At 48.1% G+C, this 26,822-nt stretch overlaps 19 protein-coding genes across 19 annotated transcripts, besides 20 other annotated features; all 19 read right to left on the bottom strand.

Annotated features, from left to right (window-relative positions):
* The first annotated feature begins 100 nt into the window (after positions 1-100).
* Positions 101-151: a sequence feature (A-rich).
* An 18-nt stretch (positions 152-169) lies between these two features.
* TraAM80_00325 (ATPase domain protein) lies at positions 170-1,783 on the bottom strand (the record flags this gene model as incomplete). Its single annotated transcript, XM_029377408.1, has 1 exon — positions 170-1,783. The coding sequence occupies one exon, from the start codon at positions 1,781-1,783 to the stop codon at positions 170-172; it is 1,614 nt and encodes a 537-aa protein (XP_029242780.1).
* A 266-nt stretch (positions 1,784-2,049) lies between these two features.
* Positions 2,050-2,838, bottom strand: TraAM80_00326 (uncharacterized protein; the record flags this gene model as incomplete). The annotated part of the gene is made up of 1 exon (XM_029377409.1): positions 2,050-2,838. The coding sequence occupies one exon, from the start codon at positions 2,836-2,838 to the stop codon at positions 2,050-2,052; it is 789 nt and encodes a 262-aa protein (XP_029242781.1).
* A 340-nt stretch (positions 2,839-3,178) lies between these two features.
* TraAM80_00327 (uncharacterized protein) lies at positions 3,179-3,994 on the bottom strand (the record flags this gene model as incomplete). Its single annotated transcript, XM_029377410.1, has 1 exon — positions 3,179-3,994. One exon carries the CDS (start codon positions 3,992-3,994, stop codon positions 3,179-3,181), a length of 816 nt encoding a protein of 271 aa, XP_029242782.1.
* Positions 3,995-4,422: 428 nt separating this feature from the next.
* Positions 4,423-5,049, bottom strand: TraAM80_00328 (glycosomal membrane protein; the record flags this gene model as incomplete). The annotated part of the gene is made up of 1 exon (XM_029377411.1): positions 4,423-5,049. One exon carries the CDS (start codon positions 5,047-5,049, stop codon positions 4,423-4,425), a length of 627 nt encoding a protein of 208 aa, XP_029242783.1.
* Positions 5,050-5,277: 228 nt separating this feature from the next.
* Positions 5,278-5,319: a microsatellite.
* A 340-nt stretch (positions 5,320-5,659) lies between these two features.
* TraAM80_00329 (putative ankyrin repeat family protein) lies at positions 5,660-6,844 on the bottom strand (the record flags this gene model as incomplete). Its single annotated transcript, XM_029377412.1, has 1 exon — positions 5,660-6,844. One exon carries the CDS (start codon positions 6,842-6,844, stop codon positions 5,660-5,662), a length of 1,185 nt encoding a protein of 394 aa, XP_029242784.1.
* Positions 6,845-6,909: 65 nt separating this feature from the next.
* Positions 6,910-6,957: a microsatellite.
* A 595-nt stretch (positions 6,958-7,552) lies between these two features.
* Positions 7,553-9,235, bottom strand: TraAM80_00330 (guanine nucleotide-binding protein beta subunit-like protein; the record flags this gene model as incomplete). Its single annotated transcript, XM_029377413.1, has 1 exon — positions 7,553-9,235. One exon carries the CDS (start codon positions 9,233-9,235, stop codon positions 7,553-7,555), a length of 1,683 nt encoding a protein of 560 aa, XP_029242785.1.
* Positions 9,236-9,536: 301 nt separating this feature from the next.
* Positions 9,537-9,564: a microsatellite.
* A 158-nt stretch (positions 9,565-9,722) lies between these two features.
* TraAM80_00331 (uncharacterized protein) lies at positions 9,723-10,976 on the bottom strand (the record flags this gene model as incomplete). Its single annotated transcript, XM_029377414.1, has 1 exon — positions 9,723-10,976. One exon carries the CDS (start codon positions 10,974-10,976, stop codon positions 9,723-9,725), a length of 1,254 nt encoding a protein of 417 aa, XP_029242786.1.
* A 334-nt stretch (positions 10,977-11,310) lies between these two features.
* Positions 11,311-11,346: a microsatellite.
* A 97-nt stretch (positions 11,347-11,443) lies between these two features.
* On the bottom strand, positions 11,444-12,268 carry TraAM80_00332 (enkurin; the record flags this gene model as incomplete). Its single annotated transcript, XM_029377415.1, has 1 exon — positions 11,444-12,268. The coding sequence occupies one exon, from the start codon at positions 12,266-12,268 to the stop codon at positions 11,444-11,446; it is 825 nt and encodes a 274-aa protein (XP_029242787.1).
* A 219-nt stretch (positions 12,269-12,487) lies between these two features.
* Positions 12,488-13,150, bottom strand: TraAM80_00333 (uncharacterized protein; the record flags this gene model as incomplete). The annotated part of the gene is made up of 1 exon (XM_029377416.1): positions 12,488-13,150. One exon carries the CDS (start codon positions 13,148-13,150, stop codon positions 12,488-12,490), a length of 663 nt encoding a protein of 220 aa, XP_029242788.1.
* A 220-nt stretch (positions 13,151-13,370) lies between these two features.
* Positions 13,371-14,771, bottom strand: TraAM80_00334 (excreted/secreted protein 66; the record flags this gene model as incomplete). The annotated part of the gene is made up of 1 exon (XM_029377417.1): positions 13,371-14,771. The coding sequence occupies one exon, from the start codon at positions 14,769-14,771 to the stop codon at positions 13,371-13,373; it is 1,401 nt and encodes a 466-aa protein (XP_029242789.1).
* A 201-nt stretch (positions 14,772-14,972) lies between these two features.
* Positions 14,973-15,045: a microsatellite.
* A 40-nt stretch (positions 15,046-15,085) lies between these two features.
* Positions 15,086-15,120: a sequence feature (GA-rich).
* Positions 15,121-15,182: 62 nt separating this feature from the next.
* TraAM80_00335 (uncharacterized protein) lies at positions 15,183-15,590 on the bottom strand (the record flags this gene model as incomplete). Its single annotated transcript, XM_029377418.1, has 1 exon — positions 15,183-15,590. The coding sequence occupies one exon, from the start codon at positions 15,588-15,590 to the stop codon at positions 15,183-15,185; it is 408 nt and encodes a 135-aa protein (XP_029242790.1).
* Positions 15,591-15,688: 98 nt separating this feature from the next.
* Positions 15,689-16,510, bottom strand: TraAM80_00336 (uncharacterized protein; the record flags this gene model as incomplete). Its single annotated transcript, XM_029377419.1, has 1 exon — positions 15,689-16,510. One exon carries the CDS (start codon positions 16,508-16,510, stop codon positions 15,689-15,691), a length of 822 nt encoding a protein of 273 aa, XP_029242791.1.
* A 438-nt stretch (positions 16,511-16,948) lies between these two features.
* Positions 16,949-16,967: a microsatellite.
* Positions 16,968-17,076: 109 nt separating this feature from the next.
* Positions 17,077-17,096: a microsatellite.
* Positions 17,097-17,224: 128 nt separating this feature from the next.
* Positions 17,225-18,307, bottom strand: TraAM80_00337 (uncharacterized protein; the record flags this gene model as incomplete). Its single annotated transcript, XM_029377420.1, has 1 exon — positions 17,225-18,307. One exon carries the CDS (start codon positions 18,305-18,307, stop codon positions 17,225-17,227), a length of 1,083 nt encoding a protein of 360 aa, XP_029242792.1.
* Positions 18,308-18,562: 255 nt separating this feature from the next.
* Positions 18,563-18,595: a microsatellite.
* A 32-nt stretch (positions 18,596-18,627) lies between these two features.
* Positions 18,628-18,645: a microsatellite.
* A 17-nt stretch (positions 18,646-18,662) lies between these two features.
* TraAM80_00338 (uncharacterized protein) lies at positions 18,663-20,087 on the bottom strand (the record flags this gene model as incomplete). Its single annotated transcript, XM_029377421.1, has 1 exon — positions 18,663-20,087. One exon carries the CDS (start codon positions 20,085-20,087, stop codon positions 18,663-18,665), a length of 1,425 nt encoding a protein of 474 aa, XP_029242793.1.
* Positions 20,088-20,112: 25 nt separating this feature from the next.
* Positions 20,113-20,131: a microsatellite.
* A 161-nt stretch (positions 20,132-20,292) lies between these two features.
* Positions 20,293-20,333: a sequence feature (A-rich).
* A 27-nt stretch (positions 20,334-20,360) lies between these two features.
* On the bottom strand, positions 20,361-20,861 carry TraAM80_00339 (large subunit ribosomal protein L17e; the record flags this gene model as incomplete). Its single annotated transcript, XM_029377422.1, has 1 exon — positions 20,361-20,861. The coding sequence occupies one exon, from the start codon at positions 20,859-20,861 to the stop codon at positions 20,361-20,363; it is 501 nt and encodes a 166-aa protein (XP_029242794.1).
* Positions 20,862-20,898: 37 nt separating this feature from the next.
* Positions 20,899-20,964: a microsatellite.
* Positions 20,948-20,965: a microsatellite.
* Positions 20,966-21,118: 153 nt separating this feature from the next.
* TraAM80_00340 (uncharacterized protein) lies at positions 21,119-21,619 on the bottom strand (the record flags this gene model as incomplete). The annotated part of the gene is made up of 1 exon (XM_029377423.1): positions 21,119-21,619. One exon carries the CDS (start codon positions 21,617-21,619, stop codon positions 21,119-21,121), a length of 501 nt encoding a protein of 166 aa, XP_029242795.1.
* Positions 21,620-21,830: 211 nt separating this feature from the next.
* On the bottom strand, positions 21,831-22,481 carry TraAM80_00341 (copper homeostasis protein; the record flags this gene model as incomplete). Its single annotated transcript, XM_029377424.1, has 1 exon — positions 21,831-22,481. One exon carries the CDS (start codon positions 22,479-22,481, stop codon positions 21,831-21,833), a length of 651 nt encoding a protein of 216 aa, XP_029242796.1.
* A 15-nt stretch (positions 22,482-22,496) lies between these two features.
* Positions 22,497-22,607: a microsatellite.
* Positions 22,608-22,731: 124 nt separating this feature from the next.
* On the bottom strand, positions 22,732-24,237 carry TraAM80_00342 (putative clathrin coat assembly protein; the record flags this gene model as incomplete). Its single annotated transcript, XM_029377425.1, has 1 exon — positions 22,732-24,237. One exon carries the CDS (start codon positions 24,235-24,237, stop codon positions 22,732-22,734), a length of 1,506 nt encoding a protein of 501 aa, XP_029242797.1.
* Positions 24,238-24,269: 32 nt separating this feature from the next.
* Positions 24,270-24,301: a microsatellite.
* A 207-nt stretch (positions 24,302-24,508) lies between these two features.
* Positions 24,509-26,275, bottom strand: TraAM80_00343 (uncharacterized protein; the record flags this gene model as incomplete). Its single annotated transcript, XM_029377426.1, has 1 exon — positions 24,509-26,275. The coding sequence occupies one exon, from the start codon at positions 26,273-26,275 to the stop codon at positions 24,509-24,511; it is 1,767 nt and encodes a 588-aa protein (XP_029242798.1).
* Positions 26,276-26,372: 97 nt separating this feature from the next.
* Positions 26,373-26,405: a microsatellite.
* Positions 26,391-26,442: a sequence feature (A-rich).
* Positions 26,443-26,489: a microsatellite.
* The last annotated feature ends 333 nt before the right edge of the window (positions 26,490-26,822 follow it).

Below are 26,822 nucleotides of genomic sequence, written 5' to 3' on the forward strand. Positions count from 1 at the left end.
CGCAATGTCCCAGGCCACACACACGCGCACACAGAAGAAAAAAACAACAACCAAACGAGTCATGTGTGCAGCGCAGAAGGCCAACGACGAAGGTGACTGCAAACAAAACAAAAAAAAAGACGAGGGGCAACAAACAACACAAAACAAACCATCAAGACAGCTTTAGTTCTTAAAAAGAACTAAACTCGTACGTTACACGCTGCAGTACAGTAGTTCCCGCAAGTGTGGCATAAATCATCGCCTTACTCGGCAAAAGCACATTTACCTCTTCGCTAGAACGCAGCTTCAGAGCCCTCTTCTTCTCGTCCTCGTCCTCCTCATCTTCCTGATGCTGCTGCTGCTGCTCAAACACTTCTCGAAGAAACGATTTTAACGAGGCTGCAGCGCAGCCCTCCGCATGGCCCGCCACTAGGCGACTTAGCTCCTCCACCGCTGCCACTGTGGCGCCGTCAAACCTTGCAAAGAAGCTCCGTGCCATTTCCTCTGCGGCCTCAAAGCTCAGCGGTGGAACGTAAATAAGTGTTTCAAAGCGGCCTTGCCGCAAGAGAGCACTGTCAAGCGTCTCGGGAGCATTAGTGGTGGCAATCACCAGGACGCGGTTATTGTCAAGCAGACCATCCAACTCGCAGAGAAGCGCTGCCAGCATTCGTTTTGCCACGTTAAGGCCGTCCCCAGTGCCACTATCCGAAAAAGCGCCGCGTGACGTCCCGACGACGTCGACATCGTCAAGCACAAGCACGGACGGCGCATACTGCCGCGCTTTTAAAAAGGCCTCCCGCAGCCGTTCTTCACTTTCGCCGAGGTATTTGGAAAACAGAGCGGCGCAGCTAACAATGAAACACCTACCAGGATAGGACGCTAAAAACCTGCTCGCCAACGCTGTTTTGCCGCTGCCCGAAGGTCCGTGAAGAAGAATTCCAGTAGTGGGTGCAAGGGCAGCGAGCAACTTGGGACCCACAAGCTTTTCACGCTCCATGGAGAGTTGCACAAGCGTTTCCACCCGCTCTACTACAACGTCGAGCCCATAGAGCTTTCCATAAGCAGAAGATGCCGATGGTGGCACAGTCGAGGCACGACCAAAAAAGTGCAGCGCCGAAGAAGTTGTAGTCCGTGATTCATGACTTGTGAATTGTTCATGGCACAACACTAACGTAAGCTCCCTCTGTGTCCTCAAGCAGGAAACCAACGCATCACCGCTCTCCCCTGTCACACACGACAAAAGATTATCGGCAGCTGGGAAGACACGGATGAGGCGACGGGCAGCACTCGACGTGAGCTCCTGTAGTTTGTATGTGAAAGGGGTCCAAATTTCCAGGATCCACTGAGGTACATGATGCGTGTCAGTTGCAGAAGTCACCAATACGCAACGTGGCGAGCGGAGCAGTCGACGCACCATCGCCTCAAGACGGTGCGAGGACTCCTGCAAACGAAGAAGATAATCAATCGCCTCGATGTCATCCAGTAGCACAATGGTGCCTGCTGGGTACGTCTCGCTCGTCAATGATGCGCAGGTGTCCGCACACCGCAGTGCGTTGTAGTCCACATGAAAAATCTGCGCTTTTGCAACACTCCATTCGGTCGTTGCCGAACTTAGTTCATCCTCCACGGGGGGTACGCCGTGCAGAACGCTCATTCCGTAGGCGGCAGCGCCGTCGCGAACAGCGTGGAGATTAACCGTTTTGCCCGAGCCTGCTGGCCCGCAGACAAGAAAGAAAAAAGGGATGGGTCTCGCCTCTGAGAGAACTCGGCGTAAGTCCGTGAGAATGCGACCATCGACGGACATTATAGCTACACAAGTTCTTGAAAAATCAGAAAAGAGAATATATTTGTGTGTGAGTGTGTAAGGCAAAGCGGAAAACGAGCACACCCCACAAATAAAAGTGGGAGTAATAGTGGCAACAGCAATAACAGCCGAAGCGTGGACTAAGACGGAAAGGCAACACCCAACCTGCGCAACCGCAGAGCCGCAACAGCTCACATACGCACAGTGAGGGATATATATATGAGAGAGAGGGAAAGTAACGTCGCAAGGTAAGATGCGGAGGGTCGTCAATCTTCCTCCTCGGCATCAAACTCCTCACTGGTGAGAACACCATAGCGGTGCAAGACACGCTCCACGGAGTCCACTGAGATCTGCCTATCCTTTGCTCTCCAAGGTGTGAGCTCCGTCAGTTGTTGCTGTAACTTTTTTCCGTTGTAAAGCAGCACGCAGGGAAGGTGCCGCTCTGGAAAGTTTTTTATTGCCTCAGTTGATATCATTGAAATAAACTTCACGCTCCGATGACGCTGCGCCAGCACACGCATGACAGACAGCAGGGCCTCGCAGTCCCCATTTCCCGGCTTGATTAGCAGCACAACAACCCAATGAGCCGCAGAGGCCTCTGTCACCTCGGTCATGTAGTCCGAACCTGGTACGTGACGGAGAAGACCAAATCGTTGCGACTCCTGTTCTTTTCGCAGTTCCGCCATGCGTTTCCTGCGGAGTGCCAGAAGTGCCTCATCATCATCGTCAAGAATGTTGTCTGCTATCGTGTCTTCCGTGTTGGACTCACCCAGCTGGAGCTCCGTGTCGTACCCGCAACGCTCCAGTTTGTCACGCACGCGTTCCTCATTGGGATCATACGCCTTGAGGCACGCGTTGATGTTTTTGTCTGCAATCTTTTGCGCAAGTATCTCGAGCTCATTGGTGGCGTACTTCCCGACCTTGTTGCCGTGGCTGTACTGAATGTCTTCCCACTCTGTGGTGCGTATCCGCTGATCCGCCGTCCTCTCCGCCATCTTTGCAGCAGCCACGCCTCTGCCACGCCTTCCTTTGACGCTACATGCATTCGTTTTCATCGTCATTGTTAAGCGGGAGCGCCATGGCAACCCGGAGGAGGGTGGAGGGGGGGACAGAAATAAAGACAAGGGGAAGAGGAACGAAAAAGATACGCCAGCAAATATATACATCTCCCTCACGCTGGAGAGCCAGAAAAAACGCAACACATCGAACGATTTCCGACGTTGACGAGGACAACAACACCAAAAAGCAACCTCATTGGCATTGCACGGCCGGGGGACAACAGTTCACCATGTACATTTCCTCCAACTAAAAAAAAAGGAGGTCAAAAACAATACTAATAAGAATAAATAGGCATACAGCAAAAAACAAAACAATAAAAAAACAAGAATACCTCCTCTAACATGTTGCTGGTCCAAACTTGCTGACGTTGTGTAAACCCGGGACATGTGTGTCACCGGCCACCAACGTGTACGTGTTTTGTGTTGAGGACCATACAGGAATGGGTCCAGGAAAGCGGCTCCGCGCCCCGCGCACAGGTGGCAGCTCTGCCTTGTAAACCTGGTTCGGACAGTGTGCCGGGCGACGATTGCAAATAGATACATGACAGTGTGGACCGTAAAAATGTTTTTTTTGAATGACGCCCACCGTACCGTCTCCTTTAACGGCGAACCACAGCCTTTCGACCTCATCCAGCTCCTTTTTGGTAGGGTTCCGTCCCTTGTACGCGCGAAACGCCTTAGTGTATGCCTCTATTGCGCATTGTGTCGGCACATCGTCTCCAACTTCCCGCTCAATAGATGATTTCGTCGCGGCCTCTGCATAGCGATGCACAAAATCCTTTTCCCTCCCTACCAACTCATTGCGATCGCGTGCATCGCGAAAAGGTTCTGAGCGCGGTAGTGCCCCTTCAAACTTCGGATGATATTTTTTAAAGTAAGTGGTGGAAACAGCCTGCAGCTCCCGCTCTCGTGTTGCCTCTTCCTCAGAAATGTACCTCTGCACCGTCGACTCGTCTTGGCTCTGCTGTTTCTTCACAGAGTGCGAGACGGTTGCAGCAAACGTACACGACGGCAGGTTCGGCGCCTCCACTGTTACCCCCTTCTTTGGCAGTGTTTTGCCGTGGCGGGTCAACTGCACGACAGAGTCCAGCAGGTCCACCCGACACTTCTCCTGCAGCGTGGAGAAGTCGATGGCCTCAACAATTGTTACCATTCGTCCGCTCCTGATCTGGCAGCCGTGGAGCACTACAACAAACACTGGAAAAAAGAGAGAGAAATGGGAGGGGGGGGAGAAATGCTCCCGCTCAGACAGCGCCCCGTCGCGTGGGCACAACGCGGCCGCGAAGGTGCAGCGAACAAGAACAAGAACGACAAAAAAAAAGGAGGCTCAGCACACGTAACCACTCGGCAGTCTTATTTCCGCTTTTGAGAAGTTCTCAGAGCAAAGCGAGGTAACAAACAAAAAAAAAGTTTAAAAAGAAAAGAGAATAAAAGCACTCCCGAAAGCTTCTCTGCTCAATGCAAGAAGAAAGAAGCTGCACGAGAAACGATGGAAAATAATAACAATAATACTGCTGGCTAATCAACAATATCAACAGTAACAAATAAAACGAGATCGCAGTACAAGTAAAAAGCGTTTCACTAAATGCATTTAACTGCGCGGTGCTTGGCAGAAGTGGCAGCGGAACGAAACCCGTTCACGCACCACAGAAGAGAGCTGAGCAAAGTTAACAGGGAACTCCAAAGACAACTCAATTCAAATCCGGCGACCCTAGCCTCAGCCGCTGCGGTGAGGAGGTCGCACACGCCCTGAAAAAGAGTAATGAGTTGCTTTCGTCGGCTGCCAGGGAGACGACTATGCCGAATGTCAAAAAGCGAGAGCCCGACGGCGGCCAGACAGGCCAAGAAGAGACCCAAACGAGATATATAAGCGGCTTGTTGAAAAAGCGGTGTGCTCCCATATAATTTACGTCCAATGAAAGCTACATTGTCAGCCAACTTAAAGACGCCCTCAGCAAGGACGTGGATAAGAAAAATAACGTCACGCACGCCAGGCTGTTCCTTGTTGAGCAAATAATTGAAGGTCCGAAGGTTGGAAAGCCATGAGAACATACGAATGAAGGATCCCACCTCCGATGCGGTATCAGCAAAGTTAAGGTAAGATTTATCCCGCACCAGACACCAAAATAGTTTGGCGACAGCAACAGCACTCCTCAACATCTTGTCCTGCACATGCGCCGATCTCACAAATACGAACTCCACCTGCATGATGCAGACTTTTTTTTGGCTTATTTTATCCTCTTATCCCCTTCTTTATATGTGCGCAAATATACTGCTCTATTTATCAACGAAAACAGTTGCGCACTGCTCTCCTCTTGAGGTCTTCTTTAAGTAGCATTCCCACACACACACACAACATGTGTGTGCGCAGTAGGAACAGGGTGAAGGAGGATAAAAAAAAAAAACGCAGGTTTAGCTGCTAACAAACAGGGCGAGAATAACAAAGACAACGACAGCGACACAACAAAACAGCAACAAGGGTGGGAAAGAGGGTAAATAATAAGGGAAAAACAAACCACGTGGACCACACAAACCTCACACTTCTCTGTACTGTTTTTTTTCTTTTTTGGTTTTGATGTATTTGCATGTGTGTATTCGTGCTTCCCCCTTCCACGTATTTAGTTCATGGCTCCAATCCCCTTAGAGAATCATCTCGTCCAAAAGTGGACGCCGTGTGGTGGGGAGGAGCAAGAACCACCAAGAAAAAAAAAAAAAAACATACACAAGTTGCCCTCTTATTTGACAACTGCACAAAATGGGGGCAATCCGCTGAGGAAACCAAACAAAAAGAACTCTAATAAACAGTCAGGCTGTAAACTCATTTGTTTCTCTGTCGGCGGGCCTCCTCCTTTGTTGTTAACAGATCTTTGTTTTTAGAATCCAGGCGCAGACCCTGCTCGCATGTTTGCAGAGCCTCATCAAACTTCTTCATAGCGAGTTCCGTGGCCGCCTTGCGGAAGTATCCCTTTGGCCAGTCAGCAGACAAGGAGATGCAGCGAAGAGAATCCCAGTATGCCCCATTGTAGTAACGCTGGTTAAAATAGGCCGCCGCCCGGTTGCTGAAGAAAACAGCATTATTATTATCCATGTGAATCGCCAGGGTGTAAAACTTGGCCGCCTTGACGTTCTCGCCTGCTTCAAATACCTTATTTCCCTGAGCCTTGAAGCGTGCAGCCTCTTCCTTCCGCCTTTCCGCACCGAGCATAGGTTTCAGCAGCTCCTTGAGAGCGCTATCATTCTTCGCCTTCTCAGCCAAGGCGACCGGGGTCTCGCCACTTTTATTCGCAGCCTGGGGATTGGCGCCAAAAGCCAAAAGAAGCTTCACGCATTCAGTATTCGCATGTTCCACAGCGATATGAAGTGGCGTTGATTGATCCTCCTCAATCGTTACCTGCGCATCTGCTCCATGTTCCAGGAGGAACTCCACCGCCTCAACCTTCTTCATGAATAACGCTGTAAAAAGAGCTGTTCCACCATGGGCGTCCTTGACATCAATTGGAACCTTGAGTCCATAAATCATTTCTCCAATGCAGTCAATATTTCCAGAGTGGGCAGCCCAATGGAGTAGTGTGCCTGTTTGACAATTGTCATGCATAACATCGGCACCAAGTTCCACCAAGCAGCGTACAGTGTCCACATAACCCATCGATGCCGCAAAGTGGGCAGCGGTGCCACCTGTAGGCGTTCTGAGGTTTACGTCAGCGCCCGCTTCCACCAATAGCTTGATAGCAGCATTCTGATGACCTTTCGCAGCCATGATCAACGGAGTATTGTTATCATAGTTCTTAAGTTCCAAGTCTGGCTTAAACTCAAGCAGCATACAAATCATGTCGAGATCACCATTAAATGCGGCGAAGTGAAGGGCCGAAAATCCACCTGCCTCTACGGAGTTGATCAGAGTGGGCTTTTCCTTTAAAAGCTGGGCACATTTGAGAGTATCCTTTGCCCGTGCGGCACGAAGGAATACTTCAACATCCTCATGAATCCGCGTTCCGTTATCCATTTTGCTCCAAGCAGCACACTCTAATCAAGCACTTTATTTGTTGGCTAATGAAGGAAGTAAGTTGGAAAAAGAAAGAAAGAAAAACCACAACAACAACAACAAAAACCATCAACGCTCTGTGGCGCAGAAACAGCAAGCACACAGTTACACGCGCACGCACACACATCAGTGCATAGGCGGGGAGATGCTGACGCTGCCGCGCACACACAAATCACGTGTGACAACAAGAAGAAAAATACCAGAATATAAAACAAACAAAGGGTCAAACCACAGAGAAGGACTCATGTTTATATCGATGATTCAAACAAACATGTCTTTTTTCCCCCCAGTTGTTTGACTTTGGCTATTTTTTTTACTTCTGTTATTGCTTTCTTTCTCCCATTTGGAATTATTTTTCCTTCGTTCGTGTTCAAATTTGTATCTTCATTGCCATTTGTTCCTCTTAATACTCGCCGGATTCATAAATTCTATCAATCAAACCGTCTGCATAAACGAAGAGAAGCAAACGTACAAGCACCACTACGAGCATCCCTCCATTCAAGACGGACAAACGTGATAATGATGTTAAAGAAGGTGCAAAAAGATAGTAACAAAAAAGAAGCAATTGAAATTTATTGATTTCATCTCCCACATACACAGACACATAGGAAGATACATATATAGGAATGGGGGGGGGGGGGGAGAGAGAGAGAAAGATGACTCAGTCATTCAAGCAGTGTATGCCTCAGTATCTGGATAGCTTCGCGTAAACAAGTCCAGGGTATTGCTGTCGCCACCCGCATATAAAACGTTGCCTTGAGCATTCCAAGCGATCGCATTATACCGTGGGCTCATACGTCCTCCGTCCGCCCTGCATGTTGGCATTGCGTTGTTGGCAAAATTGATGAGGTGAATGCCCGTCATTGTTGAGGCGGCGCACACCATGTTTGGGTTTACAGAAAGACTTAGCACTGCGCTATCCAATTCCCTTGTGACCACGCCTTGGCCCATCATGCGAAGGTCATGCCCCACTACGCGCCGGTCTAATCCACTGGTAAAGAGGTAGTCACCGCAGCTTCCAATAGAGGTAACAGTGCTATAGTGACGATATGCTGAAGGTGTCGTGGTAGCCTGGGGCATGCGAAGATCATATACCATCACTGAACAGTCACGTGATCCAGTAACAAGAATGTGCTCCCTGTCTGGGATAACATGAACAGCAGATATGATGTCATTGTGATCTGTATATTCCTGTATCATTTGGGTTCCATCGTATAATAATACTGAATTGGCAGAAGCCGTAGTAACTCCACAGCAATACCTCAGAGTTCCTGTTCCTTTTAAGCTTCGAACCGCCGTAATAAAACGGGCTCCGCGCGGCTCTGCTCCTCCACTCTCCTGCCAATTGGACTCTTCATTGTATGTAGGGTCTGTAGAATATATAACGACTGCAGGTGCCACAGCAGCGTGTCTTCCCACTGTGCCCACAATGAGAATCCGTCCAGAGTTTGCAAAGTCCATGGAAGAGGCATAATGACGCGAAAGCACGAGATTCTCAGTAAGGACTCCGGATTGATCCCACGTTCCGATGGTTCCATCCACAGAAGAGGTGACTACCGCCTCACGAGAATTGGTGCCGCCTCCATACGCCAAGGCCAGGATGGCGGAAATGTGATGAGCCCCTGAAAGACGAACTGCAAAATTAATAAACTTTTCAGATTGGCTCCACCCAAAAGGTTCCATAATGTATTCAACATCATACAAAAATGTGTCATCTTGCTGAGCAAAAGCCACCGTTGAGCGCAGTGTTTCAAGGGTGTGTTGATCTAATCGATCAAGAAGCAGCTCATGGGCCACCTCCACCATTTTTCCCAAGCAGGTTATACCGGCACTTCGGGTATTGTCTAGACGAATCATCTGCATCAGGGCAACCACTACGCTTCGGACGTTTAGCATCTCTGCCTTGGTAAGCGCAGCCAGGACCTCCGCATAAGGTAACAATGGGACCCGACTACAATCAAGCCGGCGGTGACGCGAAAGAAAAATCATTATGCGTTGAACAATATCAGCTTTAACGGCGTTTTGTTTATTCCCTGGGAGCTGTGCTAATAAGGTAATGAACCCATCAAGTGGATCCCCGCGCTCCACGCGCTGTGAATCAAACATCGCCTCACAAAGGACATCTAGGCAGTCCTCGTAGAGGGAAGGATGGCAGAGTCTATCAGTAAGTTCCGGGATTATTGACTCAAAACTGCGCTTCACTAGCGCAGCGTTCACCAAGCGCGCAAGTGCCTCCTTGTTCGTAACAAATTCTACTGTTACGCCCTCCGGAAAGGACTTTAGCACGTGCTTAATGTGGTCAATGTTTTGAAGATCCGGCTCCTGCAACTCAACGTCCAGCCTAATACGCATTTCCCCTCGGCTGTGCTTTACTAAATCTATATAAACCTCTCTGTGGTCACCGGTATTGGCTTCTTCCTTTTAGCTTGTAGCTCGTATTATCAGCTACGACGTGCGCGTCTCGCTCCTATCCTCCAAACTTAATCTACTCTTGTTTCTGGCTTTTTATTTTATTTCCTCTGCTCTTTTTTTTGTTTTCCCGCCCACTAACACCAATCGTTTTACCTTTCATCATAGACCATCAGCGTGCAAAACGGAGGCCAGTGGAAAACAAAACAAAAAAGCCAATCAGACCACCACACAACGTGCCTCTCCCCCCCACCCCACCCCACCCCACTCCAAGCGGTAGCACGACAGCAGCAGTGGGTAATGAAAAGTGTTCAGGACCCACGCATAAATCAGTGCCTCTTCCCCGTTTATTCGCTCGCTATTATGTTTTCTTTTTTTTTCTCTCATTCCTTCGGCTCATCTACGTTTTGCAGAGAAGATGTAAGACACCTTAGCACCCCCCCAAACAGCGTGTTCGTTTCCCCACACGCAACGCGATCTGTGGAGCAAATCGCCAACGAATACGTGGGAGACCGTAGGCCTCCGTCAGGTCGCCAGTACACATTACCCTCCAGAAATCCCTCGAGAGAGCTATGGCTCCGACTGTTACATCCGACGGAACGGAGCTCTCGTTGTGATACCTCTTGGCCAAATCTCGAATGACATTCAGCGTCATCAGGCCCCGCAATGGCTTAACCCACTCCAGGCACTTGGGGTCCCTCGTCGAATATAGGAGGGTCACCCACCGTGCCTCAGTTTCTGTGAATGAGGGCTCGAGTGGTACAAAAAGTGGAAACTGCAGAAACTTACTAATAGCATTGGAGAAACTAACTACCCCGTCAGGGTACGAGCCGGGATTTGCCTTCAAGTATCGTGATAAGATATCCCGTTCTGCCATGCAGTCACGAGCATAGCGATCCTCAGTGTTGTAAAAGTAGCATTGCTCTTCGTGCACCGTGCAGTCATACTGTCGCATGGGCACCTTTGCGCCGGAGAGAAATGGTCCTTCAACGCAAAGGCGCACCTCCGAAGAGGACTTGGGCGCCCAAACCCCGAAGAGTCGACTGCCATCCATGTACTCAACAACGTCAGGAGTATCATCGGCGTTGTCGTAATACCGCGATGTGGCATCCTTGCAGCGAGGATAAGGTGGATGAAACTTCAGTAAAGCCGCATGCGCTTTAAGCGACAAACACCAACTCCGCTGCATCTCGTTATCACGCATAATCATTGCTGTGTTTTCCTTGTTGGACTGCACGAGTGGCTCACCAGAGCGAATATCGCTAACAAGTAGAATGTCATATACGGAGCCATACAAGCGCGATAAGCGAAGACACAGCTCATCCGTGCAGTACCCCTCCACCAATTCTAAAACAGGCCCTTCTGCGTCCTTTGCGACCTCTCGCACCTTTGCACAAAAAGGGGCAGGGTCAATGAGAACAAATTTCACCTTCTCAAAGAGCCCAAAAAGAAATGGAAGGTGTGAGCCGTTGGCCGCACCAGCGTACACCACTAGCAACGCTTTGTCGGAGGCCCTTGGTGCTTCCAAGTATGCCGAGAGAAACTCAATCTCTGAGAGGAGCAACTTGCGCTGCCCAAAATGAAGTCCCTTCACTATCGTGCTCTCCAAAGTTGCTGAGTGCGACGGCACGTACGCACGCCGCGGAAAGTCATCCGTGAGCAGCCTAAATGACGAGAATTTCATGCAGCTCCTCTTATAACGACCAGCGCCCCCACACCCACGTGCAGAAGGAAACCAAAGACAGGGAAAAGGAGGAGCAAAAAAAAAAAGAGACGCATAATAAAACAAAATAAAAGATGAGGATTGCAACACAAATCAAACATCAAAATGACCCAAACCATATTTCTTTTTTTTTGTCTTCTATTGCCGTAGAAAAAAAAAGGAGGAGGATCCTTCGCGGCCTCGCATACATATATACACCTACAACTTGGTGCTTGCACCCCTCTACATGACTGATGCAGTGAAAGTTCCACCCACAGCTGTTGCACGAGTCGGCATACGCCCTTCTCTAATTGATTCTCTCTTTCTCTCCCTCCCTCTCTCCCTCTCTTTCCGGTTCATTGTGTTTGTTTATTGTTCTCTTCGTTCTTCGCACTCACCAACCCACACATGTGATTGCCCAGAGAAAGAGAGAAAAAAAAAAGTGGGGGTTAACGCTGGTCGTCGTACACAAAAACGTGCGAACGGCTCAATTTGTGCATTGCGAACTCCACCGCATTGAGTTCCTTCCCTAGAGTCTCGTGTTGGGCCTTTTGCGAGGGAGTTTGAAGTTTACTGAATCCCCTTGATTGATACTCTGAATTCAGCGCATCCCACCGTCGCTGTAGCCCTTGTCGCAGCTGTTCAAGCTCCTCCGCCGAAAGCTCAGACCATCGCTCCTCCGCCTCTCGCTGCGCAGCCTTAAGTCTCTCTACCAAGGCATGACGTTCCTCAATTTCCGCCTTGACCTCACTCAAGTAGGCCGGCACCTTCCCAAAATCATCACGATCCACCGCACGATTCACCGGAGGCGGAATACATTTGGTCGGTATGGCAAGGACACTTTCTACGGCATTCGCCACCACATAATTTTTGTCGGTTTTCATGCCCATGACAGGTTTGTCGTACCTACTGGGAATATCGGCCTTCAACTTTGCGACATCCTTTGCACTCTTAAGGAATCGTGTCTTGTTTACGGTCGGAACTCCCCGACTAGCGGTGAGGGGGCCTTCATTTTTCTTGAGAAAGTCTGCAGGGTTGACCGTGGAGCCCGTATCGCGCCCAAAGATCCCTAGAGGTTTCTTTGCAGAATGAATAGAGGGCTCCGTGACCTCGCCACCCATATTCGCCACAACAGCACTCGTTCCATTAATGCCAAACGTCGACGCGGTCGGTGGAGCGGCCCTGTTTCCGCTGAACTTGGACTTGTGTCGTGGTTGTGGGGGAGGCACCTCCTCTTCAGGCTCGATAAGGTTGAACACACTCTCGCCTGACATTTCCTTCCTTCTTTTCGTTTCCAGAAAATAAAAGTGGTGGAAAAAGAAAAGAGCATAATACATAAGAACATGTGGGAGTTTCAAATGTGGGTGCGCCTCAGCCATCCCCACCCCACACAGAGAAACATTAAGTGTGAGGGGGTTGGTGGACTTTCACTCGAGCGCATCACGCTTCAGCGGTCCGTCGTTGCTGTTCTTCGGTTGCCTTCTCATTCTCTCTCACGGCTTCGGAGGCTGAGAAATATGTGAGACGTCTTCCGGCGCCCGCGGAGGAGGGGGTGGACGCTCCGCTCGTGGAACGCGAATACGCATCGTCCTGTTTGGCATGTATGCCTTCCTGAGCATCCACCAATGCGCCTTCATAAGATACCCCATAAGAACTGGAACGACGGCACAAAAACTCAGAATTGAGATCTCAAACGAGTTTGCGTCGTGAGCAAGGGCCGAAAGTGACCCAGCGTGTTTCTTGTCGTAAAAGACAGTGCAGCGCTCACCCACGCGGAGCACAGGGATTGCCTGAAGATATTGAGACTCGGTAATGGTGTCATTGTAAAACTGCTTCATCCAGTTCCTGTAGGGAGATCCGGTTGTCGCCCTCGTCGATACGTACTTTTTACCGTCAACTTCGTATTCGTAACGCACGGCATACCGAGGAACACTGATGTACCGGTAATTTAGTTTCCGAAGCTCCAGCAGCTTTCCAGCGGTCATGCCCCACTTCGCGTTCGCTTGATAGGCAGTCAAGGCGTCATAGTAGCACTGTGTGTTGACGTACACAAGATACGCACATAAAATAGCCGGGACACGCAATTCCAGTGCAAGATCCCACACCCACTGAGGCTGTTGTCTGCCTGTAAAAAACTTGTACACACGACCTGACATGTATGTATGCCTATTACCCTAATCGATACAATGAACCACCTTGCTAACCTTTTTTTTTCTTCTTCGTTTCGTTTTTTGCGCTTGCAACATACTTATATTTCCCACCCAACACCACGGCAAAAAAAAAGAGAAATTAATACACCTACGTTCACTCATTACAATGGGGTGCTCCTCCCTATTCAACAGCTACGAGATGCGATAGATCATGTTGATTCGGAAATTAAGAGCCAAAAAAAAGATCGGCATGCATTGCATTAAACGAGGTACAAAGCATGCAACCCAGAGCAATGGATCCATCTGTACTATGTGACTCCTGAAGTGGACATTTGTCAGGTCCCGGACATGGTATTAGTTCGGGTTCGGTAGTTTCCCAACGCTTATCGCATCGGTTGCACAAATATCTATTGCCAAAAGACAAGTGTGTGGCTGGGTTGCAGCAATACTTGCACTTATAAAGAACGTAATCGTGTTTGTGATTTGGACAGAGAAAGTCATCATTGCAATCAGAGCATATCAACTCGCTGGGTTTCTTGACTGGCTCCGCATTGTTGGAGCGGAAGCAACGGCGCTCACCACCGTAAAAAGGTTTTCCACATCGGCAACAAATGTAGTACAGTAAGTCCTCCACCATTTTGTATTTCATCTCTCGAAGTCGAACCTCGGCATCCCCATCAATTTCTCGGCGCAAAAATCCCATGTATTCTGAGAGAGGGAAGGCAGCATGACGAATTTGCATGCCGCACCCCCCTGGGCAAACGGCGTACGTGAAAACTACGTGTTCGCCTCTGGCGCGAAAATCATCTGCCCGAGCGGAAAAGTCGATAACGCAGTCACGGTGAAAGCGGTGACCACAGTCCAGTGTGATGCCGCCGCCGTCCTCAAATTCGCATAAGCAAATCAAACACAAATCCTCCGGTTGCGCCAAAGGCACGTCAAGTAGCTTTGGTGTTCCTCCCTGAAATTTCCTCCCAGTTACCGCGGTATCCTGCGCATACAAGCGCAATGTACCTCCTTTCTCAATCGTAAGAAGAGCACCTGCGTCAGCTGTAATGAAGGGCGTCCTGATTGTGTAGGTGAAGATGTTCTTCCAAACCGCGCCATTTTCATTCACGCAGACAATTTGATTTGAATTCACAAGAACAGCAACGTAGCGGCCATAGCGACCCAAAATCTGAAAGTATTTTCCCGTCACATTTACTCTACTAAGGCACTGGTTGAAGTGATATGCATAGAGCTCCTTCTTTCCGGCAACAAAAACAAACCCTTGATCCGCCACTTCTACATCGGAGGCTTTACGCTGGAGCGCCCAGGTCTCAAACTCCTCAGCGAGAGGGTCAAAGACGTACATGCAGTCCCTCCCACAACAGTACACCTTCTGACGGTGGACAAGAACCTTGTGGACGGGGCCGGGAGGCGCATAGTCCGTGCACCCGAGCGACACCCTCCAGCGTCGCAAAACATGAGTTGTGTCACGTGCAACAAAATAAAACTCATCCGCGCTGAAGCATGTCACAACGGCCCCAGGCGGAATCAGGCACTCAACGTTGCGACAAATCAATTCGCCGTTCTCCTGACTCACCCGGTACAGGGTGCCAGCGTCAAAAATGAAAGCATCGAACATTTTCCCTTATTTTTTATTTGTGTCTCCAAAAAAGTGTGCGGAACACACTTTTTCAAAATAAGTGAACAGAGGCAGCGAGTGAGCAACGCACACAGAGACAGAAAGATAAAAGGAGTGACGAGAAACATAATACTAGCCAGTGCGAAGGAGACGAATGCTACACGTTACACGATGCTGCCCAAGACCGTCAAGAGAGAGAGAAAAAAAAATAATAAAATAAAAAATAAATAATAATAATAATACAGAGATAGATAGCAAAACAAAACAAAAATAAAAGAACGGAATGAATCATGGCCGAGAAGATGTCATTTCTCAAGGGGGAGGAGAAGGAAGAGGGAGGGGAAGAAGGCACGAAACATAACATGGCGGGAGGGGTGGGGGGGTGGGGCAAGAAAAAATACCACCACCACATTATTGACGACCATTTTGTTTGTCCGCACGTTCACGCATCTCCCGCAGGCGTTCAGCTGTTACCGTAAATATTTTGAGATCCATTTTCTTTTTGGTATCCTCATCCAACGACTCCCGAGCCACGCCATCTTGAAACGTCTGAACGCGACGCGAGCTCGCACGAGCCCGGCGCCATTCTTCAACAAAAATACGTTTCACTTGACTTTCATACTCGGCATCATTGCCCCACCAAGGGAGCATCGTGTCTGTCGTCACGTGCTCCATGGTCTCAGGTCGCCTCTTCTTTTGCATCTTCGCGCGCATCAGCCCCTCCACGTACACGTACACCACCAGGAAAATACACAACGCGAAGACAAAAAGTATGGAGGATTCAAGACGGATTTGCTTCACTATCTCAGTGTTTTTCATCACCTCAGTGGCTGTGCGAGAGGCCAATCCAGCCACATCTGAGCGGTCTTGCACCTTATTTTTTGCCGTAATAATTTCAATATCTTCGGCACTTACATCTACCATGCGTATGGCTTTTTCATTCCCAGACGTGCCTTGTCCCAGTTCGAAGGCGGATTCGTTTTTCCAGGTGATTTTTCTCTCTCAACTCTCGCCATGATATCCTCAGCTGCTACACCGGCGCCATCTAGTTCCTCTACGTTCTTGGAAGGATCCTCAAGGTACAACGGCCTTTCAGTACCATCGGTGAGGATCATCTTACTCTCCACCCTGATGCTGCCACCCTCAAGCATTCCCAATCGAACAGTACGGAGGCCGCCCTCCTCCATCATGTCTTCAATGTCCTCAAGAAGAAGCATCGCCTCATCGTCGTTGGCAGCTATGCGATCCACTAAGCCTTCACCAAGGCGCGTCGTAATTTCTTCAAGCTTCTGAATGTGGTCTGTTAAGGTGGAAATTGGTATAAAACTCTTTATTTGGGCACGGGCCTCCAAATAATTACGTGCCTCATGATCGTCCACCTGAAAATTACCCAGGTTCACGATCTTGTTCTCGACAGTCTCCACCCCGTAGTCCTTCATGACGTCCTGGTAGGCTAGACTCACCCGCAAAAAGTCTTCCGCGTTGCCACCGGCATCAGGATGTGTTCTTCGGCAGGCGAGAAGATACTTCAACTTGGTCAGGGCAAGCGGCAGTCCGGGCTTGCACTCCAGAAGGCGATAGCGTAACGGGTAACTTTCATACTCCTTGTGCCTCGCTTCCGCCTCAGCAAGACGCTTTTCTTCAGCCTCTAGTTCTTTGTAGTTTTTCGACAGCTCGGCGGCCCCTGTGACGCGTTGAATTGATGCAGCGCATAGAAGGCACGACCTAAAACGTAGCATTGTGATGGGGCAAATATAATTCCCTCCACCTGATGTGTTTTTATTTTTATCAACGCTTCAGACGCAAGTTAAAAACAAAATGGACTTGCAGATGTGTACGTACACAGGCCTGTTTGTAGCAATGGGGAGCAGCAACCAAAAGCAAACAAACACGGTTCCTTTTTGTTTGTGTTGGTGAAGTGCACGTCCAAAAATGAAATCCAAACACAAAAAGTATCAAGGAAGCATGTAACAATTTCAAAAGGAAAAACAAAAGAATATTGTTATTACTACTTTACTTCTTCTCTAACGGCAAACATATACCTGTGGAAGTAACACGAGATCCATTTCCACAAGTACGGAAGTAATGAAAAACCTTTTTTTTGTTGTTGTTCAGTAGAAGCTTCAGACATCAACCCGCAGACTACAAGATCATTTATAAAGATCCTCTCCAACCGGCACACACACACACACACACGTCTACAACCAGTGGTCAGCTAACAAAGACAAAAGAAAAAAAAAGACAAGCAAAAACAAAAGTTACCGACCAAGAAGCAAGGCCCCCCCCCCGTCACACTTCCCCAGATACACACACACACACACACACTTGCATTGCCTCTCTCTATCCCCATACATATGTGCCGTAAGGAACGGAACTACAAGGCTTCCAAAGTCCACCTAACCTCGTCTAACAACGCAACAATACTTTTGCTAGTCTCTTCCCCCAGCATATTGTCAGTGCGCATTGGGGTCGTAATGTACATTTAATCCAGGTTGTGGCATCCGTCTTCGCCCTTGGGTATGCTGCCACATTGCTTCCTGCGGGTCATAAACGCCATAATACGCCCCTGGAGACGAACTTCCGGAAATGGCAGCCCGAGAAGCCAGACCTCTACTATCCATATCTGCATGAATTCTGCCCTGATAGCGAACGCCACTACGAATGTCCCACTCCATGGCACGAACAGACTTCACACCAGACTCCGCCCCCAGGTCTTTAAAGCGTTGTCCAGCAATAAGAGCCAAAGGCATCAATAAAACACCAAAGATCAAATACCAATACCGTGAAGAACAACTAGACGTATTTCCCTTGTAAGTGAGAGTCGGGGGCTTTTCTTGGACATACACTTGCACTCCCCCCACCGTCATAGTGGTAATGTACTCCGGGAAAAGCAACGAAGCGTGACGAACGTGATTCATAAGTTCTATAAAAAGCAGGTTTCTGTTCGACGATATCACCGTCACGTGCGCAACATACCCGTCAACAGAATTCCTAACAGCGTCCAATGCTATAAGAGCACAATCGGGCATTGAAAAAATTAGGCAGAGGTGCTGGGTCAAGCTCTCCCCAGGGTCTGTACGCATAGTAAGCACAAGTGTGAGGTTGTCAAAGCCGAAGCCCGCGGCTCCCACGTCCATCTTCTCCTCAGCATAACCGCAGCTGTCCTTAAAGCTAATGTCAGATGGCTGTGTTTCCAGATTCTCCAAAGACAACTTGTTCAAGTTGGAAACAAGAGTGCCGTCAGGCGCGGTTGACCAACCGTTAAAGGTGGCGTTCAACGCTTGCGTAGACTTTTCGACCTCCTCCTGGCTTCCCTGCAACCAGGCTCGGACAACAATAACGACATCGGGAGGGACCGTGAAAGAATCGACTTTGACATCCTTCCTTTTAATAGCATCGTCAAAATAGGTTGCAGCCTTATCATTAAAGGAAGATCCCATGGTAACGTTTCCCACACCGCGAAGAGATACCTCCCGCGAGAACATAAAAGCTATCGAATCAGCGCACTCCCCACAAACGGCAAAGAACACGACCATCAGAAGCCATGTAGGAACTACCTGCATTGTTGCTGGTCACTCAGTTCGCCACGACACCCTTCTTAAAGTGTAAAGAAGAACAACAACAATAAACAACAGCACATGTGTCTCATGTGCTGAACAAAATATCAGAGCCCCCAGTCAAGTATAACACAGCAAAGCACAACTTCTATTCCCAAGTCAGTTTCAGTGATCACACTCAGCCCTTCCTCTTCCTCTTCTCAAACGAATATTTTGCAGCACCTCGCGACTCGGCAAAAACAACAACAATAACAAGAAGAACAAAAAAAGAGGGACATCAAACCTCTTGCATCACTGCTTATATATATATATATATAAAGAAAGAAAGAAAGATTCAGAACAAGGTTCCATCCAGAGGTTTTTCTAGACGACAATTAATTTTTGTGACAAGGTCCTCAATCAACACCGCATCGTCAGCAAGAAAAGGAAGAAGAACACATCTTCTGAGGACTCCTTCAATGCGATGTATTGCCTCAAGCTCACACTTTAGCTCCCGCGCCGACAAATTAGATTGCCTCAACGCATGCCTAGTCTCATAAAATAATCTTTTTTTTAGTCGTTCCAATAAGTCGGAAGAGGCTGGCACTGAAACCTGTGAGAGGGTCAAAACCTCCATGTATTCAAGGGCTGTCACACACTCCATGGCATTCATGCTTTTGGCAGTAACGTAAAGCTGCGCAAACAGGGATTCGCAAAGGAGAAAATCATTGTCATTATCATACTTGGGTTGTTCGGCCTCATCCATGCAAGGTGATGAGGTGGCTATAATCGAAAGAAGAAACAGGCACTCTCCCTTTCCAAGACTTCCTATGCGATAATCCTCACAGAGAAGTTGGTAAAGTCTACGGCGCAATCGGGGAACCAGCTCTTCGCACTCCAAGGTATGTAGTATGACGGAGGTTGGGACCGCAGTCAACTCCTCTACTTCACACACCACAAGGCGCTTCATAATTTCCGCACAGATAACAAACGGCTTGTCATAGAGTGTATTTTGCAGTAATGGAAATATCAAGAGACAGTCACCAGCTGTCAATTCGGGCAGCATATCATGAAGACGTCGGAGACAAGCCCTAAAGAGACGACCCCCCTCGACCGGCCTTCTACACAACAAGGACTCTTTATCACCGAGAACGTCAAGGATCCACTGAATGGCCCTGAGTCCAATCACCTTGCTGTACATCACATGAGATCGAAGACGAGTAAGGAGCGCCACAGTAATGTTTTCATTTCGCCAAGCAGCGTCCTGTTGAAACGAAGTCGAAAGCAGCATTTCTAAAAACATTAAAGTCCCAATGGGGTCTAACTGAAGCACTAAATCTGAGGAAAAAATAATGGGACTCTCCTCTGCCGAAATTCTCGTCTGGGAATCACCTACAAAAAAAGAATACAACGTCACGACACTCTTGTGGACGTCCCTATTAGAGATACCCAATTCGGCAGCAGAGGTGGAGGGACTTGAGGAACAACGTACAGAAGCTTTCAAACGCATCAAAGATGACCACTTCCCTAAAAGAACCTGCTCGCTCCTTGTCATGCTAGGTCCCATTGCATTCAAGGCCCCTGAGGCGGCGTTGTCGAGTTTGTCTATGATGGTACCTGATCGAAGGAGCACTCCTAAAACGGAAAGAGCTTTAGATGGTGTTGTACAGTCCCAGTAACGACTATCAATCAGTCGATGATGGTGCTGAGATGCCAAGAGTCGGTCTGCAGCTGTCTGTGAAGCATTCCAGGAACGCCCAAGAAGACAACGGGAAAACATTCCTGCATTCTTGAGAAAGGTGACATGCGTGTGTGTGTGTGTGTTTCAGTATATACACAGACGCATATGCAAGCGTCCAAAATGAGAGAAACAGGACCAAAAGACAAGAGAAATAAAAAAAAAAGTAATAAACTGTGGCAAGGATAAAAAACAGATGCATCAAGGAGAAATGCGTCCATATTACACAACTACTACATCCAACAGTAAGAAAAAAAAAAAAACATAAAACAATAAAGGGAAAAAAAAGCACAAAGGCAGGCGAATTAGACTACCCTACTTCTTCGGCTGGCTCTTCGGTACAGGGACGCGCTCCTGGGGTTGGGTCATGAAGAGCTGCACATGGCACGGACTGCACATGTACGGCGTGATACGACCGTGGGCACGGTACGTGCGGCGGCGCATACGGGCGGCCTCATCCACCTGCACGTGCTTAATGACCATCTTGTTGGGGTCAAGACCTTTCTCGATGGCGTTTGCCTCAGCATTCTTCAGCAGTGAGAGCATCGCGACAACCGACTTGCGTGGCCAACGTCCCTTTGTCTGTCCCCACTCCTTTGCCTGAGCGGTACGACCAATCTTGCCATTGTAGCGCTTGAAGGGAATGCAACGGGTCTTGGCAAGAACCTGGCGGTAGAGCTGCTGGGCCTTGCGAAGAGGCATGCCGTTGATCACATTAGCCGTCTCAAACGTGTTCTTGAAGTGGCAACGCAGATCACTCACCTTCGCCTTGGCGCTCTTCGAGCTCACCTGAGGCTTCCTTGAGTAGTGAACCATGTCTACAACTCTGCCTTCCTTTTTGTTTGTGGGTGTCAAAGAATAAATAAAAATATCAAATAAATAAGTTCAAAAACAAAAACACAATATATATATATATATATCATTTGGTTTCTTTCATCACGTTTCAAAGCCACTCCCCTCACCTTTTTTTGCTCAGGACTCCTTTTATATCTTCCTTGACGTGTTGAAGAACCAAAATGGAAAAAAAAAAACGAAAACCGTCACCTCTCCGCACCGTCAAGTGTGTCATTGCGTCACCTCTGACGCCGCGGGTCCTCGTGACGACGGGCAGAGAAGCTAGCCGCCTTCTCCTCACGTTTTTTAATGTTTTTATCTCTTTTAGCGCACAGTGTAGACGCCATTGTGGAAAGAGAAACAACCACAGTCCCGTTCTCCTTTCGCACGATAAAGAAATTGCTCTGCGATGCGGCAAACTGCGCTAAACCCCCAAAAGGAACCAGTGCCTCTTGAATGTCCTCGGGGATGGACGAAGCCCATTTATTTATTGGCGTCCACGGTTTCTCACTCGGAAAAAGTTCCAGGAGTTTTGCCACCAACTGTGGCTCGTTTAAGGAGTTACGGTAGCCACCTTGTGAAAAGTTTTGCGGGGGCCTATCCCGAGATGGGCGACCATCGCGAGGGCCACCGAAGCGTTGTTGTTGTTCGCGTTGTGGATATCGCCCTCCGCCACTACCCGATTGCGACCTCGCTAAAGCAGCAATATTAATTAATTTATGTAATCGAAGGGATCGCATTGCGCCTCCTTTCTATCCTTACCTTGTTCACAAATGAGTAGAAGTAGAGATAAGGTTAAACATAAATTTCCCTACCAATTACGCCAGAGCAGCAGATCCTCTCAAACCAACACCGTCACAGAAAGAAAGAATCAGACCAGGTGGTGCGTCTATTTAAAGCTCTCCGCAGCCACGCAAAACACCATGTATTGTACCCTTCTCAAATGAACAACTATATAGATGATTGGACAAATTTCACAATCCGTGTTCCGTGAACTTCGGTGACGGCTAAATCTCTGACAATTCTGTCAACATTGGAGGTCGTCACCCCACCCCCAGGCATAATAGATATTCTATTTTTTGCATATGCAACCATATTTTTCAGGCGATGCATATTTTGTTCAATAGTGGTACCTGCAGCTCCACCATGGGTTAGAATACGATGAAATCCGTACGCTGCTAAGACATCAATGGCGTCAAATTGCTTTTCGACGGGAATTTCATCAAAAGCCATGTGAAACGTCAGAGACATCCCTTCAGCAGCAGACACCAACATTTTGATCCGAGAATCTACATTACCAAGCGCATCAATGGCGCCAACAACAACACCGTCTGCTTCCAAGCGCTTTGCCAGTATCACACTTTCCCGCATTATTTGAAATTCATCATCGGTGTAATAAAAATTGCCTCCCCTACAGCGTATAATAACCATTACCACAACATTTCTAGAGTGGCAGTACTCCACTGTCTTCTGGATCGTCTCTGCGGACGGGGTGACACCACCAACATCTAGGCAGGCACAAAGTTCAACACGCTGTACCCCTGCAGCCACGGCGTCTGGGATCCGCTCATAGCCCTCTGCGCAGAACTCCCTTAAAACCATTGATGAACTCCTTTCACACAAGAAACACAACGACAATATCACAACAACACCAATAAGACAAACATACAGACAAACAAACAAACAAACATGCACACAAATAAAATATTTTAAAAAGCAAAGAAACAATTTTAACCCTTCTCTCCGCCTCCACCAGGTGCACTAGTGTTGCTCCCATATTACTACCATTAGTAACAGCTGAAGCGTCACAACACTACTTTCTTCGACTCCTTGTTACTAAGAGTAGTTACCACTACATTTTCTTGGCATACCAACCCTTTTTTTCGTCATTATATAATTCCGTGAAGACGTTGTTGTTCCTTTGCATTGGAGGCGCATCATTTGCCGTAGAAGTAGTTACACCCCACGTGGTATGGGGCACCTCATCTGTAACTGGAGCCGCTGTCGCGTATTGTGCAGATGGGGCGGGAGCCCCTGTTGACCAGCCTTCATCAAGCAAAGCATTGGATGTAGCAGAGTGATCTCCAGTTTTTTCTGCTTCAAGATTTGTATCGAGTTGAGAACGCAAAAACGGAAAATACTGATTACCCTCTAAGGGATCAACTGGAGCAGAAGGAGCCTGCCGTTCTGATGTGGGCGCACCCGCGCCCACAAAGAGGTCGTCCATAGAAAAAAGGGTTTGTTGTTTTGCACCCCCATCCGCTGCAGCTGCTGGAGCGGATGGTAAAGAAGAGGATTCGTTACCTGGCAATGGCTGCGTTGTTTCTGTAGGTGGTAGTGTCGGTGGTGGTTTTTCAACCGTCTCGTTCGCTGGAGTCGTTACTCCACTTCCGCATATTCCCAAGCTCCTCAGTGATTGGGTAATGTTTTGCATGGGAATTTTATCCAGGCGAACACAATTCTCCAGCTGCTCCGCGAAATAAGCTGGCAAAGGCTTTAGCCGCGGTGGAGGCTTCACGAAGACCCTGTATGAGTCGAGGATGGAGTCAAACAGCAGACGCAGTCTTTCCACAGTCACGCTGTAGCTTCGGTAAAGCTCTAGCCAAACGGATTTTAATGCAACGGAAAAGTCACTGAAGCCGTCAAGTATAAAGATCACTCGATTAGAAAGCAGTTGGTAGAATATTTTCCCGTCGTCTACGATTTTTTGGTACGCTTCTAGGGTACAAAAGTTGTTCACGATTTCTTCTCGGTACTCGACATTAACGAGGGCGATCAGGTTCGCCAACAACGCCTTGAAACATACTTGTAGGGAACCCACATCCATCGAACGCAAGACCGAACTGAATTCCACACTCTCCAAACGATTTTCAAGACCAATTACACCTTGCAACACCGCACGCTCTTCAAGATAGCTCAAGTACTGTTGAATGAAGAGGGACTGCGCTGCACCTCCCGCACTTTTAGTGAAATCCTTCAGATTATGAAAACAAAATAAATTTGGATTCTGCTGTATGCAGAAAATAATCTCACTCGACCCATCTGACATTAAACGGTGAAATGTCACCAAAGTTTTGAGCACCACAATCCAATTGTGCGTGTGCATTCGTTTTTCAAGTTCCGAAACAATATACCTACAAATGCTTTTCCCATCACGAGTATTGCTTTTATAATGCCCATACGTCGTGGCCAAGAGCCTTTGCATGTGCTTCTCTTTTGGTGCCTTTAACATATGGCTTGTCACCTTCATGATTGCCCTATCCAACTCATCTCCTGTCACACGAGTCAATCCAATAATAGCCTTTTCTTTCAGGTAACCTGCACCTCTTGTCAATTCATCAACATCTCTCTCGGTCATGGCTCCAGATCCTATCCTGCACAAGAGAGGAGAAAAAGAAAAGAAAAAAAAGCAAAAAAAAAAAGCGTCTGCATGCTGTCTGTGCTTGGATTTCCCACCCAGGCGAGTAATAAAAAAGGGGAATTGCCCTTGTTTTCTGTCTTCCTTTCAACAACCTCTTTTTTTTCTTTTTTTGCTTGGCGGTGGTGAGAACTTTTAAAGGAAATAGTTCATAAAGAACGTGCCAGGGAAACACATCTTTACGGCCCCTGGAAGAAACCCACACCACCGCTCAAAGCGCCCTAGGTAAACATACCGTTTTTGCCTCGAGTGGGGACTTTTGAATCCTGTTTTTGAACGCGAGAAAAGCTTTTGAATGTGAAGAGGAATTTGGTCGCTCCTGATTGGTTGCGGCGAAACGGAGTTCGGCGTGCAGTAATTCAATCGTTTGCTTGGCTTCAAGCAATTCCAGCCGGAGAGCATTGAGATGGTCCTCTGTCGCTTGCAGTTGCTTTCGAAGGACTCCATTCTCATCTTTAAGCGCGACCCGCCGCCGTTTACTCTCAATAAGCAGTTGCTTCATACTTTCAACACTCGCAGCTTCCTCCTCAAGAGTTTTTTTTAGTCGCAAATTCGCCTCGGCCATCTCTTTTCGCTCCCTCTCCTGCTCTAGCTGCAGGGCGCCCAGCGTTTCGGCAGCCACAGCCTCACCCGATCTCACAGCTTCCCGCAGCTTGCGTTCCAGCTCGTTCAACTTCAACGCACTGCTGAGGGAGGCATCGACTGCGTTCTGTTTTTCTTTTAATATCTCGCCACTGAGCACCTCCTTCTGGCTCTCTAAGGTGGAAATTATGGACTTCAAATTTGCTATCTCCGCATCCTTTTTGCGTTGCTCGTCGTCCCAAAACTGCAGCTGCAGTTTGAAGCTTTCCTTTAGTGAGTCGACAAGTTCACTTTGGGCGCCTTCGTTCCAAGCAGCTTTGGCCCTCGTCACGGATTCTGACGGAAGAGACGATACCGGTTTGGTGTGCAACTCCTCCGACGCCTGCACAAGAGACCGCAACGTTTCTACGAGTTGCTGTGATAAAACATTCACCTTTTCAAGTGAATGTTGTGTGGCGTCCCAGGCATCTCGAATGGCATGAACAGAAACCGCAAAAGCGTCCTCGAACTTTTCACATCTGTCGGGATGCACCGCGGAGTCGACATGTTTGCGTTCGCGTTCAAATTTCTTCATCGCCTGTAACCGTTCCCGCTCCACAGTAGGAGGTTTGTAAGGGACTCCCGGGTTCGTCATGTGTGCAAGTGAATCTATACCATCGTTTAAGGATGTCTCTATCCGATCCTCCATCTCCCACAATGAAACATTCACTTCTAAAAGCCATTGTCGATACAGCGTCAGCAAAGAAACTGCCTCCTGCAGAATCACCTTTTGAGGGACGTCGACTGAATGATCAGACAACTGTTGCATCTTTTCACGTGAGGAAGATAACTCCGTTTGGTATTGAGCTACCTGTTCTTGAAAACAAAAAATTTCGGCTGAGGCCTTAGCGTACTTCGCCTGTATTTCTTCCAGCTCAGATGCCATAAAGTTGTCAGTTTTTACCATTTGGTTTAGCCGTTCAATTTCGCTTTCGTACTCCCTGTTCCGATAACTTAGCCCATGAACAGCCTCATCTTTGCGCTGAAGCTCCTCAACTAAGGCAGTCAACCTCCCATCCACCTGACCCTTTACACTGCGCAAAAGATCTGAGAGACGTTTACGCTCAGCAAGAGACGCCGCAAGCTCCTCCTTCAAGGAGGCTTGACCGGACTGTAAACGTGCTATTTGCATTTCATGCGCATGTCCCTGGTCCTGAAGCAGGCGCTTGGTTTCTTCCAGGTCCTCATTTAAGCGGGCCACCTCCACGGTGCGCACTTCTACAACGGAGCAAAGGCGTTCATTCTCTTCCTTTACAATCGCCAAGATTTCCTTCGTAACCGCCAAGTCCTGACGAAGGTGTGCTATTTCGCGCTGTGAAGAAAATTCGATTTTCCCGCTAGCTAGAGCTGAGGACATTCCACCGACTAATTTCAGAGGGGAGGGGGGGGGGGATAACAGCCACCATAAAGGCATGGGACGGGACGTAACCGGAATGGGCATAATGTTGACGAGCAATAAATAAATGTAAAATAAACAAAAAAACAAAAACAATCTTTTACAAACGTAAAACAAAACAAAACAAAACACACACACACACACACACACACACATACACACACACACACACACATGGTGTTATTCCATTTCTCAAATGACTGGTGGCCAAGGCAAGAAAGAAGAAAAACAAAAACCCAAGAAGAATTTTGGATCACAACTCAATTTCCCTCCGTTTTTCCCTTCTGTTTATTTCCTCAATGTAACACTAAATGCTGATATTTATAATGCCGGAGCGGGGGACGTACAAAATACGGTCGGTACCGTATCCCTCAATTGACACAACAGAAATATCACCCCCCATTACTTTGGCCGCACAATATGCATATGGCATTCTAATAGGACTGTGAATCCACGTTTTAGCCGCCTTTTTCTCATTATCAGTGGCCTTGAATGATGACCAGTACTT

Source organism: Trypanosoma rangeli (assembly GCF_003719475.1).
Source record: "Trypanosoma rangeli strain AM80 chromosome Unknown Tra_15.4_contig_00005, whole genome shotgun sequence".
In the NCBI taxonomy this organism is placed as follows: domain Eukaryota; phylum Euglenozoa; class Kinetoplastea; order Trypanosomatida; family Trypanosomatidae; genus Trypanosoma; species Trypanosoma rangeli.